We start from the raw sequence: 21,022 nt of genomic DNA, 5'->3' as shown, positions 1-21,022 counted from the left end.
GGGGAATCAAACTGATATTTAGCCCCTACTAACTCCCCCCTCTTTTGTTTTATGCAAGGCTCTTTTTACCACATGGTAGTGACAGATTGTTTGAGCTGGAAGGAAAAGCCATTCGAAGCTAATTAAGCAGCCATTCCAGGGACTATTTGCAGGCAGGAGGGAGAGAAGCACAGGCATTTGTCAGCGCTGAGCCCCGCGTGGTATTGATTGACAGCATGGGATCCTGACTGACAGCCTTTGCTGCCTCTGGCCAATTGTAAGCGAGGAGGTAAGACAGCTGCACAGCCATTGGATAACGAACAGTGACGGGGATGGGAGCCCCACGTGGGGCTGAGTATAGCGAGCAACACGTGATAGGCTGACTTCCTCGGGCGCAGACATGTTGTACCTTTCAGCGTTGCCGATATGAAAGCTTGTTGATGGTTGAGGTCTTATTAAAAATGTAGGTCGATCAAATCAGTCTGATCAATGAATACATTTAATCCCCATTTTCTAGTATTCGTGTTAGACTTATGCAAGGGCTATGCTTATTAAATTCAATCGTTCTTAATTATAGGCTTTCAAAACTATGCGATGGAGCAAATCATACATTAAACACTACCGTCCTAAATGATTAAGCTATTTGTAGGCTGGATCTTCTAAGATAGCAAATTATACAACACATACTTTCTTCAGAGCACATTTAATGTGCTTGTGAGTTTCAGATTTCATAAAACTGCTGTATAGCCTATTTACACGTTTAAATGAGACAAGTAATTAGCTGATATAGAAAAAATTTGCTAATTGCTAGGACATTCTTTTGGTCCAGAAACACAGGCATGCGAGGCATTCAATTTGATTGTCAATTGTATCTAACATTATAGAGATTAACCATGTGTACCATGCTGCACATGCCGCATGTCTGCATACACATGAGGGATTTAATATATTCAATGATTAAAGTCAAACAGTATATTCTGACATTTGTGGCAGAAACATTTATAATTACCTTTGTTTTATTACAAGTTCGTCAGTTGAATACCAGTTTAGATCCAAAATGGCGAATATATGAGGTCATATATCACAGTCCAATGGGAACACAAGGGTACTATGTACCCCACGTGGGGACATCCCTCTCTGATAGGCCACTGCGGATAAACTCCTTCGGAGAATCCGATTGGCTTTGTGAGAGGCCCTCTCGCGGCAGTTGAGTCCTCGTGTCAGTGCACAGTCTGTGTGTGGGTACAGCAAGCGTTGAGAAAACTGGGTACATCGAAATGCAAGCAATTGCTTCGTTACAACATCCAACTTTTCTACGATTTAACTCTTTTACACTTACAAAATTGTATTTGGATTTACTAGAAGACTCGTCAATATATTGCATTAAGTCAAGAAAGGCTTTCTTGGAAGTTTTATGCGTCAACAACCTCGTTCTAATCGACGGACTCTCCGACGTCGGATCGGAAAGGCATTGTCGAGGCAGGTCGTGCGGCGCCACGAGATAACGAAGTTCCAAAGGGCTCGGCTGGGACAAGGACTTCCATGTAACCAGCGATTACTTTTGGATCATTTTTTCATTCTCATAAGGAAGGTTACCAGCCGAGGATTGTGAAAATTCGTTCAACAAGGGATTATTGCCGTCGTAGGGGAGGGGAATCAATCGAGCCAAAGGTAAAGAAGAAGACCGAGAAAGAGAAGCCCGCTAACAAGACGGGTGGTGGTAGCTTTCATGGCTGGGCTACTTTGAAAACAGCATTGTGTTTTTATAACCGCTTGGTGGACTGAATGTCATAATCCCGCTTGCCGCATTCTGTTTTCCAGTTGCGCTCGAACACTGCAGCTCGGCGAACAGCAAATTGTTACATTTGTTGCGAATGCAGATAATACAAAAACATGATACAATGTATCAACTCTGATTGTAGCAAGGCTGGTCTTTTTGGTTTTGGATAAATTGTTACCCGTGCTACGCGGCTATTGTAGTTTTTTCCGTCTYCTAGTGTAGCCTATTATCACTCTAGCGTGAAGGCTTGACACGCCAACAAACCTGTCAAGCAAACCCATTTAGATATCACCATTTCCCAACATGTCGGATAAATATGTGCAAATCGAGAATAGCGGTTTATTATGGCATGTATTTTTGAGAGACAGACCAGGCGATGATATTGAGTTAAATTATAGAGGCTATAATCTGCACATGCCATTGACTAAATTCAGCAAGTATTTCCTTGCTGTCGTCACGAACATATTTTGAAGCTATGTGCGTGTTCCTATTGCCTACTACATTAATTTAYCTAATATCCATTCTGTTCTGCTTTTTTGTTCTGTTTGTTTGTGATGGTGAAAGGAAAGGGTCTTAAAAATCAACAATAAAGATCGAGAGATCGGAGGGTCGAAGTGTGTTCTCCGCGGCGGAGGATTGGCATTGTCCGACCGCTTGTGCGCACAGGGAGGGGTGGCGGACTATCGCACATCTACTCGGATTACTGAAGTATCCCCCGATTTCCCTCAAAAAAGGATACATTCAAGATGTATCCACAGGGCCGGCATCCGGTAAGTATCCCAGCTCTTGAGATTATTATGCGAATTAATGCAAAATGTGCCGCCTTCAAAATAATTAGCTTGTCAGACACGAGCTCGTGATCTGCACCTTACTATTTATGGTCTGCACGTCGAGTAGCCTAGTCTCTCTGTTTATGGCACTCGACAACACGTTTCGACAGGAAACTGCAAATAAACAATCGATTCACGTATAAGATTCTTATGAGCAGTTTTAATAACGAAAGACGGGCCAATATGTAAGAGGTGAAAWATATATTTTCTGGGCGAATATTTTTTTTACCCTCTAAATTCCTCCAAGCTGCTGCATTGAAGCAGTAGCGGATATGCTGTAATTATCAAGCTTACTACACGGCATCATTGGCATGCATTGAATTCCTCACAAATCAGGTTGTGATTTCCTCTCTCTCCGATCACCCCCCTTCCCGTGCTCTTTGAGGACGGGCGCACTGACCCGCCTCTGTCATCGCACTCTTGAGTGTTGGTTTCTTCCACATTATAAAAGCGGCCACCAGGCAGGGCTCAAGGGAACGTTTGGGTACCACACTGACAAACCACCATTCAGCAGCAGCAAAAAAATCATTTTACACGGAAGAGAGAGGCCTATAGGAGAGGGAGGCTAAGAAGCATGATGAAGGATGATGATACTATTTTGCCATGTTTCTGTTGCTATTGATTATAAATAGACTGTTATGTTATAGTAAATGGGCTGAGATCTAGGTGTGATGTGTTACAGTCTATGTTATAGAATGGGCTGAGATCTAGGCGTGATGTATTACAGTCTATGTTATAGAAATGGCTGAGATCTAGGTGTGATGTGTTACAGTCTATTTTATAGAATGGGCTGAGATCTAGGCGTGATGTGTTACAGTCTATGTTATAGAAATGGGCTGAGATTAGGCGTGCTGTGTTACAGTCTATGTTATAGAAATGGCTGAGTCTAGGCGTGATGTGTTACAGTCTATGTTATAGAAATGGGCTGAGATCTAGGCGTGATGTGTTACAGTCTATGTTATAGAAATGGGCTGAGATCTAGGCGTGATGTTGTTATAGTCTATGTTATAGAAATGGGCTGAGATCTAGGCGTGATGTGTTATTGTCTATGTTATAGAAATGGGCTGAGATCTAGGCTGATGTGTTATAGTCTATGTTATAGAAATGGCTGAGATCTAGGCGTGATGTGTTTATAGTCTATGTATAGAAATGGGCTGAGATCTAGGCTGATGTTACAGTCTATGTTATAGAAATGGGCTGAGATCTAGGCGTGATGTGTTACAGTCTATGTTATAGAAATGGCTGAGATCTAGGCGTGATGTGTTACAGTCTATGTTATAGAAATGGGCTGAGATCTAGGCGTGATGTGTTAGTCTATGTTATAGAAATGGGCTGAGATCTAGGCGTGATGTGTTATAGTCTATGTTATAGAAATGGGCTGAGATCTAGGCGTGATGTGTTATAGTCTATGTTATAGAAATGGGCTGAGATCTAGTGTGATGTGTTACAGTCTATGTTATAGAAATGGGCTGAGATCTAGGCGTGATGTGTTAGTCTATGTTATAGAAATGGGCTGAGATCTAGGCGTGCTGTGTTTACAGTCTATGTTATAGAAATGGGCTGAGATCTAGGCGTGATGTGTTACAGTCTATGTTATAGAAATGGGCTGAGATCTAGGTGTGATGTGTTACAGTCTATGTTATAGACCCAGTCTATGTTATAGAAATTGGCTGAGATCTAGGCGTTATGTAATGGGTGTGGCTGCACCACCACTCCATTGGGGTTATTGATATCAACACTGCTTTTCTCTAGGCACCACACCAACCAGGGCAGCCTGGCTTCAAGTTCACCGTGGCCGAGTCCTGCGACAGGATCAAAGACGAGTTTCAGTTCCTGCAGGCCCAGTACCACAGGTAATGACATCCACTTTTACAGGATGTACTTCAACTGAAAGAACTAGGCTGCTCGGATCAATCTAGTTAGCGATGTCTGCTAACACTGGGTTTTACATGGCATGTTTGTTATGGGAAATGTGAAGGTTTTGTTGGTAATATCTAGAAAAATTGATTTTTCACATGGTACCACTATATTGAGTGGTTATGGTGTATTGTGTTTTTAACCATAGATTTCTGTAAAATGGACTAACATGTATTAATTATGTAATAAAGCATAAATATTGGCTAATAATAATGGACCATATTTCTCCTCTTTCAGTCTCAAAGTGGAGTACGACAAACTGGCCAATGAGAAGACAGAGATGCAGCGTCACTATGTCATGGTAAGWATATCACACTACATACAAGTACAATCACTTCCTGGAACTAAAACCCTGCATGTGATGGTTAGTAAGATGTTATTATTTTCCCTCAGATAAAACGGTAGCAACCGTGTTTGTTTGCAGAGGCAATTTGAGTGACATTTTTGGGTGCATTTGAGATTGTTGACTCATGATCATCCCTGTGAGGTGATTGGCCAGAAAGGGACATTGGGCCTCCTGTGATTGGAGGAAGCGTGTGTGTGTGCCTATAGAGAAGGAGTGCGTGGGGGTTGTTGTGAAACTCCACCAGAGGTCAAATCTCCGGCCGTTGATAAAAGGGCGTGACGGACGGGGCTTTGTGATGATGGGGGGGGGGGTTATAATGGCTCCATGGCCTCTTTTATGCCTCTGGGTTAATGACTGGCCTGCTGGCTTTGTGTGTGAAGCTGATTTATTTAGGGCAGTGTTCTCCCAGGGTGAGCTATGGCCTATGGGCCTTCACATACCCAGGGCCTTTCTGACACATCCAGGGCCTTCTAAGACACCCAGGGCTCTCATTAAGGATGGAGAGAGTTGGGGGGGGGGGATAGAAGGGACCCCCTGGCCAGGTAGACAACTAGTTAGTCACGGTGGAGTATGACATTTCTATTTTAGCCTAGCTGTTTAGCGGTGGCCTCCTATCCGGGATGACTTGCAGACAATACTGTGGCCTATGGCTGAATGACCTCATCAAGTAGAGGACACAGTCAAGTGAAATATTACCATTTAAAAAAACAAATAGCAGTATTAACCTTTACATTGTTGCCATTTTAGAATGTGTGACTTAACTCCAAAACAACAGCTCCGGCTGATCCACGTTCAAACACTCCCTTTTTAAATCATTCTTTTCATTTTCAAAGCCCGTGATCAAATAGAAATTGTAAGTGTAGATAGTACAAAGTTATTTGTGCCTGACTATTTACTGTCAAGCTACAACATTGATCCAACTCAAAGAGCCTAGCTGAGGTTCTGGGTAACACAAGCAGGGCTGGTGAATGAATGGAAAATAACCAGTCAGTCCCTAGACATGATGTAACAGAGGCCCAACTCTGAGCTGAGGCCCCGTTCATATAAAGTCCTCGTATCTTATTTGTCCACGCCAGGATTGACTTTAACCAAACGCACTGGTACTTTAGTTAAACATTCTTTTTTTATTCTGAGGAAACGCATGCACCGGTTTAGCGGTAGTGTGTGAGAGGGGGGTTGTTAGATAAACAGGATGGACTAACTAGGCCAAATCTGGCAGCCGCCGGTTCACGCCCTGATAGTGAGTATCGCTACGGATGTCTAATCTACYATTGACAACAATCTATTTGTTTTGAAAGACTCGTATTTTGCCAGACTGATTGAGTTAGCAACTTAGCATTTTAAAATCGGACTGTGCTCAAAAGAAGTGGATTGGAGTCCTGTAGCTTAGCATTTACCCTATCRACTCAGACACGGTTCACCTCGCTCACCCCCTAGACTCCCAAAAAGAGCTCGAAGAACAAAGAAAGGGATAGAAAAAGAGGGAGAAATAGAGGGATCACTACAGCCTTTGAGCCGGCCTGGGTGGAGGATTTGAAGTGTTAATCAGTAACGGGCTAGGACAGCTAGTTCTCTCCCCCTAGCCCTGCTCAGGAGTCCAGCATTCTGACATGCAGACTGCTTCCCATGGAAAACTCAGCTTTCACTTGTCCACTATTTACCTTTTTTGATATTGTAACTAGTAAATGAATGGGATATGAATGTTTCTATATGTGACTCTTGTCTTTTCCAGTACTATGAGATGTCCTATGGGCTGAACATTGAGATGCACAAACAGGTATGTAGCATTATCCTCATCTGTCTACTTTGAAAGTGTGGTTGTTAGCATATGGGSCCTCTATCAGTCCAGCGTATGGGGCCCTCTATCAGTCCAGCGTACGGGGCCCTCTATCAGTCCAGCGTACGGGCCCTCTATCAGTCCAGCCTATGGGCCCTCTATCAGTCCAGCGTACGGGGCCCTCTATCAGTCCAGCCTATGGGTATCAGTCCACTATGGGCCCTCAATCAGTCCAGCCGTATGGGCCCTCTATCAGTCCAGCGTATGGGCCCTCTATCAGTCCAGCTATGGGCGGCCCTCTATCAGTCCAGCGTCTACGGGGCCTCTATCAGTCCACCGTACGGGGCCCTCTATCAGTCCAGCGTACGGGGCCTCTATCAGTCCCAGCGTACGGGGCCCTCTATCATCCAGCGTACGGGCCCTCTATCAGTCCAGCGTACGGGGCCCTCTATCAGTCCAGCGTACGGGGCCCTCTATCAGTCCAGCGTACGGCGACCTCTATCAGTCCAGCGTACGGCGACCTCTATCAGTCCAGCGTACGGGACCTCTATCAGTCCAGCGTACGGGGACCTCTATCAGTCCAGCGTATGGGGACCTCTATCAGTCAGTCCAGCGTATGGCGACCTCTATCAGTCCGCGTATGGCGACCTCTATCAGTCCAGCGTATGGGACCTCTATCAGTCCAGCGTATGGCGACCTCTATCAGTCCAGCGTATGGGCCCTCTATCAGTCCAGCGTATGGGGACCTCTATCAGTCCAGCGTATGGCGACCTCTAATCAGTCCAGCGTCTGTCAGTTAAATGAAGGAAGATGGGGACATCAGCTTGTGAGTCATTGAGTATGTTTACATGCACAGTAATAATGTGATATTAATCTGATTATGGCAGTAGGCACCTGTTTTTCTGAGCAATCTTTAGAATTATTAGGACATGTAAACACCGGTGTTCCAGTGGTGTATTTGATCTGCGCCTGTGCTGGCACCAGCCGAGAGCCTCCCTCTTTATTATTAGGGAAATGTGTTTTTCTTGCAAAGCTTGTAAATGTTTTAATCAAACTATTATATTAATCTGATTATTCACAAATAATCACACTGTGTGCATGTATGTATGTACTCATTATGTCTGACACATTGTGCTGTGTCTGTTTGTAGGGGATTGGAAAGCAAGAGCTATGATTGTTCAATGACACACAACCTTAGTCGATGCCCTCAGTCTTAAATGCTTTAAATGCTTCTCAGTCACACAGGCAACAGACACACACCTCACGTTCTCATTGCCTCCTGAAAAACACACGCACACATACGAGACCTTAGTCTATGCCCTCAGTCATAAACACTCCTCAAAGTAACACATGCGCGCACACACACACACCGACTCCCTTCCTGTCTGTGAAAACGCTGACGGGCTAAATAGCGAGCGGGGCAGGCGGCCTGATGGGGCTGCTTTGATAAGATTAAAGTGAAGTCTGGCAAGGACTGAGTGTGTGTTTCTCCCAGTGACGAGTCTGACTCCACTAAAGGCAGCAGAGCCAGCCAGCCAGTCTAAAACCTCATTAGGTCAGCTGCCTCTCAGCAGAAAGTATTAATCAGCAGTAGAAGCCAACCAGAGGGCTCCCTCCGCCTCAGCCTGGCTGTGAGTGGAGGAGACATTAGACCTGCCTCACTACTGGAGAAACAGACAAAATGGCCGCCTTAGAGAGAGGAAGGGGGAACAGTGCTCAGTCAAACAGTCTGTCAATATCCACCGGGCTGTGAAGCGGGCTTTTTAGTGGCGAGGTGATTTGTGGCATCTATCACGCAGTCTTCTCTAGTCTCCCTCTGGTTCCTTTCATCTCTCTTCTGTCTTTCCTGGTTTCTCGCTATTTCCTTGTTATTTATTTTCCTCCTCTTTACCCCCCACCCCCTTCTCAGTGGGATGTGCAGTGAGAGATGGGCTGTGCCTGTGTGTCATTAGCACTGTAATATGATGTATGAACATGGGCTTTAGGCAGGCTGGTTGAGGAGGAGGGGATGGGCTTTAGGCAGGCTGGTCGAGGAGGGGATGGGCTTTAGGCAGGCTGGTCGAGGAGGAGGGGATGGGCTTTAGGTCCAGCGCCCGTTCCGAGAGGAGGGATGGGTCTCTATGCGGCAGGCCGACCCTGATCGGGCCAGGGGCTTGTCTTTCTAAGGCAGCTGGTCGCACCCGCGGAAGGAGGGGATGGGCTTTAGGCAGGGGGTCGAGGAGGGAGAGGGGGAGCGGGCTTCTAGCAGCCGGTCGCGGAGGAGGGGATGGGCGTTTAGGCAGGCTGGTTGAGGAGGAGGAGGGGATGGCTTAGGGCAAGGCCGGCTCGGGAGAGAGGGGGACGGGCTTTAGCGCAGGCCGTCGAGGTAGGGAGAGGGGGGATCGCGGCTTTTAGGCAGGCGCGATCGCACGGAGCGAGAGGGGGACCGGCTTTAGTCACGCCCGGTTGACGGAGCGAAGGGGGACGGGCTTTTAGGCAGGCCGGTCGAGGAGGAGAGGGACGGGCTTTTAGACGATGGAAGGTCTCTGAGGGGGACGGGTCTTTGACTCACCCTCCGAGCCTGCAAGTTGTTATGGCATCAGTGGGAGGATGGTGGATTGGAGCAGCTGGCTGATTTTCAGGATTGAGAATGTGTTGTGCGTGCGTATGTGCGTCTCGCAATATTTGCTGTGGCTGCCTATATACGTGTGTGTGTGCGCAGAATGTGTCCCACGGGGAAACTAGATCCCAGAAGGTTCTGTCAGGCTCTTATCACTTGACAGGAGGTGGGAAGAGGGTGGAGGGGAAGGAGATGGACAGGGGTGGGAAGAGGGCAGGAGATGGACAGCTGTGGATGGGAGTGGACAGTGGGAAGAGCGAGGGGAGGAGAGTGGAAGGGAGGATAGATGGGAGGTGCAGTGGGAAGAGCGAGGAGGATTGGAGGTAAACAGCAGGTGGGATGGGAAGTAAACAGAGTGAGGATGGGAGTGAAGGATGAAACGCTGTGTAAACAGGGTTATATGGACTGGCCCTCTCCCTCGCGTCGCCTTTTCTTATGCAATAAGACAATGGAGTCATGTAGTGGTGTGAATAATGAATGACCCCCCCATCGCTCCCCACTGAACACTAGTGTTTATGATGACATCAGTGTGGTGTAAACAGTGAAGCATCTCTCTCCTCTTATCCAGGTTGCTGGTGGTGAAGGGAGGGGGAGAGGAGTGTGTAACCGTGAGCATCTCTCTCTCTTATCCAGGTTGCTGGTGGTGAAGGGAGGGAGGAGGAGGAGGTGGTGTAAACAGTGAGCATCTCTCTCCTCTTATCCTGGTTGCTGGTGGTGAAGAGGGGGAAGAGGAGGTGGTGTAAACAGTGATCGCATCTCTCTCTCTTTATCCTGGTTGCTGGTGGTGAAGGGAGGGGAGAGGAGTGGTGTAAACAGTGAGCATCTCTCTCTCCTCTAATCCTGGTTGTTGCTGGTGAAGGGAGGGGAGAGGAGTGGTGTAACCAGTGAGCACTCTCTCCTCTCTTATCCAGGTTGTTGCTGCTGGTGAAGGGAGGGGAGAGAGGTGGTGTAAACAGTGAGCATCTCTCTCTCTCTTATCCAGCTTGCGGTGGTGAAGGGAGGGGGAAGAGGGAGGAGTTGGTCTGTAATTTATTGCGGATGCAGGCCAGCATCCCTTGTGTCCCCCTGCGCTGAGTAGGATTTACTTGTAGTGGAGGAAACATGGCTATCTGTCTTTGCCCCTTTTTTCAGTGGAGCTATTGTTGTGTGTGTGTGTTGTGTGTGTGCTCCCCTTCACAACACCGCATGGATTATTGTATATACAAAGCTGCATTACATAATATAAACATACTTCTAGTCTCAACACATCCTGGCGGTGCCCCGGGTGGGTAGGCAGCCGCAGGCTCTATGGCAGCCATGGGGGTGATTTTGTCTTTGACAGAGCTCTTATGATGCGGCGGCGTGGGGTGTCAAGGGTGGTGCGGGTTGGAGATAATCACCCTCACTTCGCTGTCAATAAGTGATTTTAATTAGCGCAGCTCATTAGGCTGCCACGGCAACGAGGCCCGCTGAGCGCTGTGTCTCTCAGTGTGTCAGTGTGAGGAGTTCAGAGGGTACTCCATCTTATTCGCTGCTTAGTTTCTCTCTCTCATATTTTCTCTCATATTTTCTCTCTCATATTTTCTCTCTCATATTTTCTCTCATATTTTCTTTCTCTCTCTGTTGCTCTGATTGAGAACCTGGGCTTTCTTCCTCAGGCGCTCAGTTTTTCCACTGTGTTTGCTCAATTCCTCCCCTGCTTGTCGATAACGAGGCTTCACAGAGAGGGAGCTTTATTTAGGGTCCTGTTTGTGGCCTGAGTGGGAGGGAGAGAGGTGTGTGAGGGAGAGCTTGTTCAAATGAATTATTTCCACAGGATTCTAGGAATTGTTTGCCAAGGTGATGATAGTCGACTTGTCTGTGAGCCAAAACAAACGGCCTGGGAGAACACACACGGATGGAGGTTACTAGTGTCTGTGAAACGTGCTTCATCAATCTGGTCAGCCTGGGTCTGCTGCTACAGTCCCACAAGACGATGAAGGTCTCGTTGAAGCCGTTTTGTGTTACACAACCACCCCACTGGGTTTTATGTGTCAGTCAGAATGCTGATCCAGTGGAATGGACAAGTGTCTGGTTGCAGGGATAATTAAAGGAAATATTGTGTGTCTGTCCATTCTCCAGGCCCCTATAATGAACTTAGTGATTTGTAGAAAAATAGCAACAATTTTCTATGCTCCTTGTGACAGGATGGAGGTTTGTGTGAGTTAGCCCTCCCTCCTGTGTATGTGTGTGTCAGGTTCCAGTAGCGTCTGTCTGTCTGTCAGGTCTCAGTAGTGTGTCCCTGCCTATTAGGAGTGGCCCCTGGCCCAGCTCCCAGCCAATCAACAGGGAGGTAAATGCATACATCAATAAACTGTTAGACCCCGATCTGCTGCACATGAACAATGAGGGGCCGGGAGGAGGGATCTGCTGCACATGAACAATGAGGGGCCTGGAGGAGGAGGGGATTCTGTGCACACTGAACAATGGATGGGGGAGAGGAGGAGAATCTGCTGCAATGCAAATGAGGGCCGGGAGGAGGGAGGGAATCTGCTGCACAGACACAATGAGGGGCCGGAGAGGGATCTGCTGCACATGAACAATGAGGGGCCAGGAGGAGGGATCTGCTGCACATGAACAATGAGGGCCGGAGGAGGAGGGATCTGCTGCACATGAACAATGAGGGCCGGAGGAGGAGGGATCTGCTGCACATGAACAATGAGGGGCCGGAGGAGGAGGTGGTCTGCTGACACATGAACAATGAGGGGCCGGGGAGGGGCCGAGGAAGGGATTGAAGAGGACATGACATCGAGGGGAGGAGGAGGGATCTGCTGCACATAAACAATGAGGGGCCGGGAGGAGGGATCTGCTGCACCATGAACAATGAGGGGCCGGGAGGAGGAGGATCTGCTGCACATCAACAATGAGGGGCCGGGAGGAGGGATCTGCTGCACATTACAATGAGGGCCGGGAGGAGGGATCTGCTGCACATGAACAATGAGGGGCCGGGAGGAGGATCTGCTGCACATGAACAATGGGGGCAGGAGGAGGAGGATCTGCTGCACCTGAACAATGAGGGGCCGGGAGGAGGAGATCTGCTGCACATGACAATGAGGGGCTGGAGGAGGGATCTGCTGCACATGAACAATGAGGGGCTGGGAGGGGATCTGCTGCGCACATGAACAATGAGGGGCGGGGAGGAGGGATCTGCTGCACATGAACAATGAGGGCCGGGGAGGAGGAGATCTGCTGCACATAACAATGAGGCCGGGAGAGGGATCTGCTGCAACATGAACAATGAGGGGGCCGGAGGGGGATCTGCTGCAACATGAACAATGAGGGCCGGGAGGAGGGATCTGCTGCCATGAACAATGAGGGCCGGAGGAGGAGGGATCTGCTGCACATCTAACAATGAGGGGCGAGGAGGGATCTCTGCCACATGAACAATGAGGGGCGGGAGGAGGGATCTGCTGCGATGAACAATGAGGGGCCGCGGAGGAGGGATCTGCTGCACATGAACAATGAGGGCTGCTTACTTGAGCAAGAAGATTGCAATGATGGCCGAGTAGCTGAGTCTTTGAGACGGATAGGGAAAGTCAGTGTGGTGGTCAAAACCCACTGTTGCTCTCCGTTCACAGTGTGACACTGTGACTACCTGTCACCAGTTTTTTCCTGCCAATTGAAACCTCATCAGGTCTCGTCCTCTCCACTCGGCTACGGCTCCAGCGGACAACACGCAAAATGGTTTTCAAACAGGCGATTGACAAGGCCATTCCTCTGAGAGGGCCTCTATACGAGCCAGCAGCAGACAGCTCTTGAGCCACGAGTACTTGTAATTGGGGAGCCGGAGTGGAACGCCTTTACCTGGCACGCCACCTTCAAGGGCTTGCTTGTCATGGCTTTACAGTGACATACCCTAGTTTATCCGCCTGCCTGCCTAAAAAGCGTTGCGTGTTGGTCGACGCCGTGCGTGCGCTAACTGGAGAGTGACCCATTAAGCGTTGGTCGCAGTCCAAGTCTTCCCACGACGTCAAACACTCGTTGGCACCATTTTGTATTCTCTGGTCTCTTCTCCAACATATGAATGTGATGGGGGGGTTCTATACGTTATGTATTGGGATAATATTGTATTAAAAGGTCCTGTTAATTGCCAGCCCTAGGCGGTATGACGGTAGCGTTATTTACTGACGAGGGTAGTGAAACCATAAGTTAGATCTTCCACAAGTGTCCATAAATGAACTCTGACTTATCTCTGTACTGAATCTCTGCTCTTGTCCCCTCTATGTTTACGGTAGGATTGGCTCCTGGACATCTGACTAGTATTGTACTGAAACTCTGCGACTGTGTCCGCCCTCTATGTTTACTGGGGTAGTGATTGCTCCCTGACACATTGACTAGTATTCTACTGAATCTCTGCTACTTCGTCCCTCCTGTGTTACCTGTCGGTGTTGATCTGGCTCCTGAATCTGCATAGTATTGTACTGGAATCTCTCGCTTAGTTGTTCCCCTCTGTGTTTACTGGGTAGTGATTGCTTCACTACATCTGACTAGTATTGTACTAATCTCTGGCACTTGTCCCCTCTATGTGTTACTGGGGTATGATTGCTCCTGAACATCGGGACTAGTCATTGTACTTGAAACTCTGCTACTGTCCCCTCTATTTTACTGGGTAGTGATGGCTGCCTGGCATCTGACTAGTTCTACTGAAACTCTGCACTTGTTCCCTCTATGTTTACGTAGTGATGGTCCTGACATCTGACTAGTATCTGTTACTGAAACTTCTGCTACTTGTCCCTCTTATGTTACGGTAGGATTGGCTCCTGACATCTGACTATATTGTACTGAAACTTTGCTACTTGTCCCCTCTATGTTTACGGGTTAGTGATTGGCTCTGGCATGCTGACTAGTATTGTACTGAAACCTCTGCACTTGTCCCCCTCTATGTTATGGGTAGTGATTGGCTCCTTGACCATCTGACAGGTATTGTACTGAAACTCTGCTACTTTCCCTCTATGTTCTACTGGGGTAGTGATTGGCTCCTGGCATCTGACTAGTATTGTACTGAAACTCTGCTACTTGTCCCCTCTGTGTTTACTGGGTAGTGATTGGTCCTGACATCTGACTAGTATTGTACTGACAACTCTGCTACTTGTCCCCTCTGCTGTTTACCTGGGTAGTGATTGGCTCCTGAATCTGACGAGATATGTACTGAAATCTCTGCGTACTTGTCCCCTCTGTGCTAAACTGTGTAGTGATTCTGGCTCCTGACATCTGACTATTGTACTAAACTCTTGCTACTTGTCCCCTCCTGTGTTTACTGGGTTAGTGATTGGCTCCTGACTCTGACAGTATTGTTACTGATATCTCTTGCTACTTGTCCCCTCGTGTTTTACGGGTAGTGTTGGATTCGCTCCTGACATCTGAGTATTGTACTGAATCTTGCTAGACTTGTTCCCTCTGTGTTTACTGGGTAGTGATTGGACTCCTGACATCCTGTAGTATTGTACTTGAATCTCTGCTGTACTGTTCCCTCTGTGTTTACGGGTAGTGATTGTCCTGACATCTGACAGTTCTGACTGAATCCTGCATACTGGTCCCCTCTGTGTTATACTTGGGTTGAGTTGGCTCCTGACATCTGACTAGGAATTGTACAATCTCTGCACTTTGTCCCCTCTGTGTTTACTGGGTAGTGTTGGCTCCTGACATCTGAACTACTGTATTGTACTGAAATCTCTGCTACATGTCCCTCTGTTTTACTGGTAGTTGATTGGCTCACTGACATCTGACTAGGATGTGTAATGGAATCTCTGTACTTGTCCCCTCTGTGTTTACTGGTTAGGGATTGGCTCCTGACATCTGGACTAGTGTTGTACTGAATCTCGTGCTACTGGTCCCCTCTGCTGTTTTACTGGTAGTGATTGGCGCCTGACATTTCGGACTAGTATTGTACTGAATCTCTGACTTGTCCCGCTGTTTACTGGGTAGTGATTGGCTCCTGATCTGACTAGTATTGTACTGAACGATGTGTTAAACCTTAAGTCTTCCACAGCTTGTCCATATGAAGTATCATCTGAACTGATAGTATTGTACTGAATCTCTGCTACTGTCCCTCTATTTTACTGGGTAGTATGGCTCCTGACATTGACCTAGTATCGTGAACTCTGGCTTACTTGTCCCTCTGTGATTACTGGTATGATTGGCTCCTGATCATCTGACTTAGATATGTACTGAAAACTCTGCTACTTGTCCCTCGTGATTTTACTGGGTAGTGATTGGCTCCTGACATCGACTAGATATTGTACTGAAAACTCTGCTACTTGTTCCCCTCTATTTTACTGGGGTAGTGATGGCTCCTGACATGCTGACTAGTATTCTGACTGAATTCTCTGCCTACTTGGTCCCCTCTGTGTTACTGCTGGTAGGGATTGGCTCCTGACTATCACTGGACTAGTATTGTACTGAATCTCTGCTACTTGTCCCCTCTATGTTTATGGGGGGTAGTGATTCGCTCTGGACATCTGACTAGTATGTCTGAAAACGCTGCTAGCTTGTCCCCTCTTGTTTACGGTAGCGATTGGCTCCTGACATCTGACTAGTATTTACTGAACTCTCTACTTGTCCCCCTATGTTGACTGGGGTAGGTGATTGGCTCCTGACATCGAACTCATATTTGTACTGAATCTTCTGCTACTTTCCCTCTATGTTTACTGGGTAGTGATCATCGCTCCTGACATCTGAGTAGTTTTGGCTCTTTAGGTCAGTCGGTATCTCAGTGTTTCTTTCTGATGCTTATTGAATGAAGTTCCCTGGATGCTTTTTGCGTCAGTCGTATCAGGCTTTTTCAAAGGGAGGAGGATGCCTGCACTCTGAGGAGAGAACAGAAGATTCAGTGACAGTTGCTGCTCAAGGATTTCTTACCCTGATATTTATAGAGCACTTTCCATACATTCTTTCATACATTTTTGTATACTTTTTCTACATCCTTGGTCAGGCCAGGAGTACCTCACAGCTGACCGAAACAGAACAGGTACTCCAGATCAACTTTTAAGGGAGGAGAATCGTGCCAGGAATGTTGTAACCCTGGTCGAACCCAAGGCAAACACGCGTGAGTGATGTCACGGCTGGTTCTGAGACCTGGCTGTTCAGCTCGGCTTGTGGCCATGCGAGCCGCTTCACCCAGATAGAACAGCGTGTTATATTTCAACCTCAGAAAACTTTCCAGTCCATGCAAGTTCCCTTTATACCGAAAGGAACGAACGATTGAAAATCGTGGCTGTTTTGTTGTCTATTGTGCATGTTATAGTGTGTGTGTTTGAAACACTGAGGATTAATTTGTGTTAGGTGAGTCCAGCCCTATACAGATCTAGCTGTGTGTCTCTTCTTGTTCCAGGGAGGAAGATAGGTCACCCCCCGCGCTCCCCTGCCTCCTCCCTTCTTATTCCCCCATTAATTTCTGCCCTCTGATCTGATCGACACCAGAGAAAATTACTTATTTGATGACCGCCTCTGTGGCGCTAATATTGATTTTACCAGGCTGCTATGGTCAAGCCCAGCCAATTACATAATGATCACCACCGTCAGACAGGGCCTGCTGGCCCGCCGTTACCTGTGCAACAGGAGAAGCGGGAAAGGAATGGAAGGGGAGGACTGTAGAATGGAGGGATTGGAGAGGGGAATGAGAAATGTGGGGCAGTCTGCCTGGGGTTAAGGGGTTGTGAGTTCCTACAAGGTCAGATAGGTCTCTCTCCCACCCAACCCCTCATTCCTCCCTTCCTTCCTTCCTCTCCCCGAGTCAAACAGTAAGAGTGACACCACAGCAGGGCAAAAGGCACTATCCACCCCCTTTTTCTTCATCCCCTCTTATACTATTAAAACAGGATAAGATGAGAGGAATGCGTGAAGAAACAAAAGGAGAAAAGCCCCCGTCTCTCTGTCCACGCTCACATAACAACTTGCTGCGTGGCCATCTGCCCCACAATCCATTAGTTTCTCTCCCCCAACACAGTCAAATAGATTAGCTTAGTGTCAAAGTCTCTCCCCTCGGTGCTCTCTGAAATAAGTTAGGAGAAAAGGTCGTTTTGGGCGAATATGTCTAGTGGATATTCAAGAGCAGCACAACTGATTCCAGAACTAAATGTGGGGTTCTGCAAAGTGTTCTTGTCTGAATCAGGCCGCGAGGTATTGTCCGTCGCCCCCCCCCCCCCCCCGTCTATACCAATATGTTGTGATAGATATTGCTGTGTCAGCCAGCCTCCCCTCTCCTTTCTCTCCCTGTCTTCTGTTGAAATGGCTGCGGTAGTAATGGTGAAGTTACCCTGTTTGTCTTCTCCCCCAAATGGTAATATCATGATGTTCAAACAACTGCTAATGAAATAAGGCCAGGCTGTCTAATGGATTGTGCGATAAGTGGGAGACCAGAGTTGGTATGTTTTAAGGAGACGCTCTCTCCCCCCCCATTCATTTCCAGTTAAGAGTAATGGGACAATCCGGGGTCTGAGATGGACTCTGGAGTGGACAGTGGTGTAGGGGAAAATCCGCTGGTATATATATGTGGCACAAATGATTGGTTTTGGAGTCGGTGAGGTCTTGAGTGTATCCTCTGTCTGTATATCATACGGCTTGATTGCTTTCCCGTTAATCACTGTCTAGCTGTGTATTCTTTCTCCGTAACAACTTTGTGATAGCCTTCTCTGAGTAATCCCAACGTCTCGTGTAGCCTCTTCTGGTTGTAATAAACTAACTGCTATATCAAGTCCTCAATGGTCTCTCTTTAGTATCAAAGCGTCGCGGTAGAGTCTCGCTTCTTTGAATCAAACAGTGTGACGTAGCCTTCTCTCAATCCAACGTTGCATCTGTGTCTCTTCTTGGTTAGTATCCAAGCTGATAGTTGCTGATGTAGTCCCATCTCGGTCTGTTAGTTAATCCAAGGCTTGCTGCTGATTAGTCCTCTCTCTCTGCTGTTTAGTAATACCAGCTGTTGCTGAATGTAGTCCTCTCTGTCTCTGTTAGTAATCCAAGCGGCGTGCTGAATTGTAGTCCTCTCTCTCTCTGTAGTATAATCCAAGCTGCTGCTGATGTAGTCCATCTCTCTCTCTGTTAGTAATCCAAGCTGGTCTGCTGATGTTAGTCCTCTTCCTCTCTCTGTTAGTTAAACTGTGGCGAGAGTTCCTTCTCCTTAGTATCAAGCGTCTGCTGATTGTAGTCCTCTCTCTTCTCTGTTAGAATCAAGCTGCTGCTGATGTAGTCCTCTCCTCTCTCTTGTTAGTACAGTCCAAGCTGTTGCTGATGTAGTCCTCTCTCTCTCGTTAAGTAATCCAAGCTGGTGCTGATGTAGTCCTCTCTCTTCCTGTTAGTAATCCCAAACTGGCTGCTCGAGTGTAGTCTCTCCTCTCTCTGTTAGTAAATCCAAGCTTGGGCTTGTATTGATCCTCTCTCTCTCTGTTAGTAATCCCAAGCTGGTTGCTGATGATCTCTTCTTAGATCAGCTGCTGTATGATCCCTCTCTCTGTTAGTGTAATCCAACGCTGCTTGCTATGTAGTCCTCTCTCTCTCTTGTAATCCAAGCTGGGGTTTATTGCCTATGTTAGTTCTCTGTTAGTATCATGCGCTGTGTCCTCTCTGTCTGTTAGTATCACAAGCTGGCTGCTGATTAGTCCCTCTCTTCTGTCTTTTTAATCCAAACTGATGCGCTGGGATGTAGTCCTTCTCGTTCTGTTAGAATCCACAGCTGGCTGCGATTAGTCACTCTCTCTCTCTGTTAGTAATCCCAAGCTGGTGCTGATGTAGTCCACTCTTCTCTGGTTAGTAATCCCAAGCTGGCTGACTGTGTATACCTCTCTCTCTCGTTAGCTAATCCAAGCTGGTCTGCTGATGGGTCCTCTCTGTTCTCGTTATATCCAACGGCTGCTGCATGTAGTCCGTCCTCTCTCTGTTTAGTAATCCAAGCTGGTGCTTGGATTGTAGTCCTACACTTCTCTGTTAGTTAATCAAGCTTGGTCTGCTGATGTAATCCTCTCTCTTCCTGTTAGTAATCAATAGCTGGTTGCTGATGTCGTCCTCTCTCTCTGTGTAATCCAAGCTGGTGCTGATGGTAGTCCTCTCTCTCTCTCTGTGAGTAATCCAAGCTGTTGCTATTGTTAGTCCTCTCCTTCTGTGAGAATCCAAGCTGGCTGCTAGTAGTACTCCTCTCTCTCTGTTTATGTATCCAAGCTGTCTGCTGATGTAGTCCTCTCTTTGCTGTTAGTTCATCCAAGCTGGCTGCTGATGTATCCCTCTCTCTCTGTTGTGAATCCAGTGGCTGACTGCTGATGTAGCCCTCTCTCTGTCTGTTCAGTAATCTAAGCTGTCTGCTGGATGATAGTCCTTCTCTCTTCTTTAGTAATACCAAGGCTGGCTTGGCGATGTAGTCCTCTCTCTCTCTGTAGTAATCCAAGCTGGGCTGCTGATGTAGTCTCTCTCTGTCTGTTAGTAATCCAAGCTGTTGCTGCTGATTTAGTCTTCTCTGTGTCTGTTAGTAATCCAAGCTGGCTGCTGATGTAGTCCGCACCATGTTCCTCTCTCTTCCAGGACTGAGATTGCTAAACGCTCAACGCAATTCTCGCACAGTCAGCCTTTCCTGTCACAAGAGGTGGAAGTGGCCCCACAGCATCCATCCTAATGCTGTCTAACATAAACCATTTCTGGTGTTCCATGTGTGTAGGCCTGTTGAATAAGAGCCTCTTTTCAGCGCCCTATATTATTGAAGCTAATCCTGTCACATGTTAAAGGTTTTGATAGTTTAACCCAAAGATGCAGTCTAACTTCCTGTCTTAATAATTGTCTTGAAAACAGGCTTCTATAACCATCGAGACTGCTGCTACAGTGGCCTAGCCTTAAACCTTAGTCTCTGATGTTTCTCCCGCACAGCACCCAGAGCAGGTCGCTACAGGCTGGTTGGAGCGTGCCAAGCAGGTTCACGATGATGCACGCTCCAATGCCATCATCGGGGTTACATGGACTTCCCAATCTTGCCTGCTCACCGTTGTGTACCCTCATTACTTACTTCATTCAGCCAGAGCGGGGGTAAACCTGCATGTACGGAGGGGACGCTAGCTTCCGACTCAGCAATATACTGTGCCTCAACTCTCATTTCACAAAGATGGTAGCCCATCTGTTAAGATCTCTCTCTCGTTCAGTACATCATGTTGTTGAATAATATATTTATATAAGATAGCCCCAGGTGGGAGTTGTAAGCTAGTAGAAGATTGTTACACTAGTAGTATGTAGAACCAGGTTTTCCCAGACATGTTGCCGGCCGTCCCCCCAGCACTACACAGCTGACTCAAAAGAACCAACTCATCTTGACATCGTGATGGCAAAACCAAAACGTGCAACCCGGTGGGAGGAAGAGGATCGAGTTGGGGAAACTGATGTAGAGGATGGTTACTGTAACTGTCCTGGTAGAGGATGATTACTGTAATACCCTGTAGAGGTGGTTACCCTGTAAATACCCTGGTTATCGAGGATGGTTACTGTTACCTGGTAGGGATGGTTACTGTAATGTTCCTAGTACAGAGGAGGGTTCTGTAATGTCCTGTTAGAGGATGGTTACTGATAATTCTGTAGAGGATGGGTTACATGTACTACCCTGTAGCAGGAGGTTACTGTAATAACCTGGTAGAGGATGGTTACTGATAGTGTCCTGGTAGGGGTGGTACTGTAATACCCGGTTAGGGGCATGTTACGTGTTAGTGTCTTGGTAGAGGATGGTTACTGAATACCCTGGTAGAGGATGGTTACCTGTAATTACCCTTGGTAGAGGATGGTTACTGTAAACCCTGGTAGGGGAATGGTTACT

The 21,022-nt window shown here is 47.3% G+C and overlaps 1 protein-coding gene across 1 annotated transcript; it reads left to right on the top strand.

The window, feature by feature from the left end:
* Positions 1–1,201: 1,201 nt before the first annotated feature.
* Positions 1,202–20,172, top strand: LOC112078381 (transducin-like enhancer protein 3; the record flags this gene model as incomplete). The annotated part of the gene is made up of 7 exons (XM_024144648.2): positions 1,202–1,650; positions 2,324–2,529; positions 4,342–4,442; positions 4,744–4,807; positions 6,585–6,629; positions 19,754–19,813; positions 20,092–20,172. Coding segments are annotated over exons 2-7 (375 nt in total), but the record flags the coding sequence as incomplete, so codon positions are not given.
* Between the last annotated feature and the right edge of the window lie 850 nt (positions 20,173–21,022).

The sequence above is a fragment of the Salvelinus sp. IW2-2015 genome, unplaced genomic scaffold (assembly GCF_002910315.2).
Source record: "Salvelinus sp. IW2-2015 unplaced genomic scaffold, ASM291031v2 Un_scaffold5602, whole genome shotgun sequence".
Classification (NCBI taxonomy): Eukaryota; Metazoa; Chordata; class Actinopteri; order Salmoniformes; family Salmonidae; genus Salvelinus; species Salvelinus sp. IW2-2015.
This window is presented reverse-complemented; position numbering and strand designations above follow the sequence as displayed.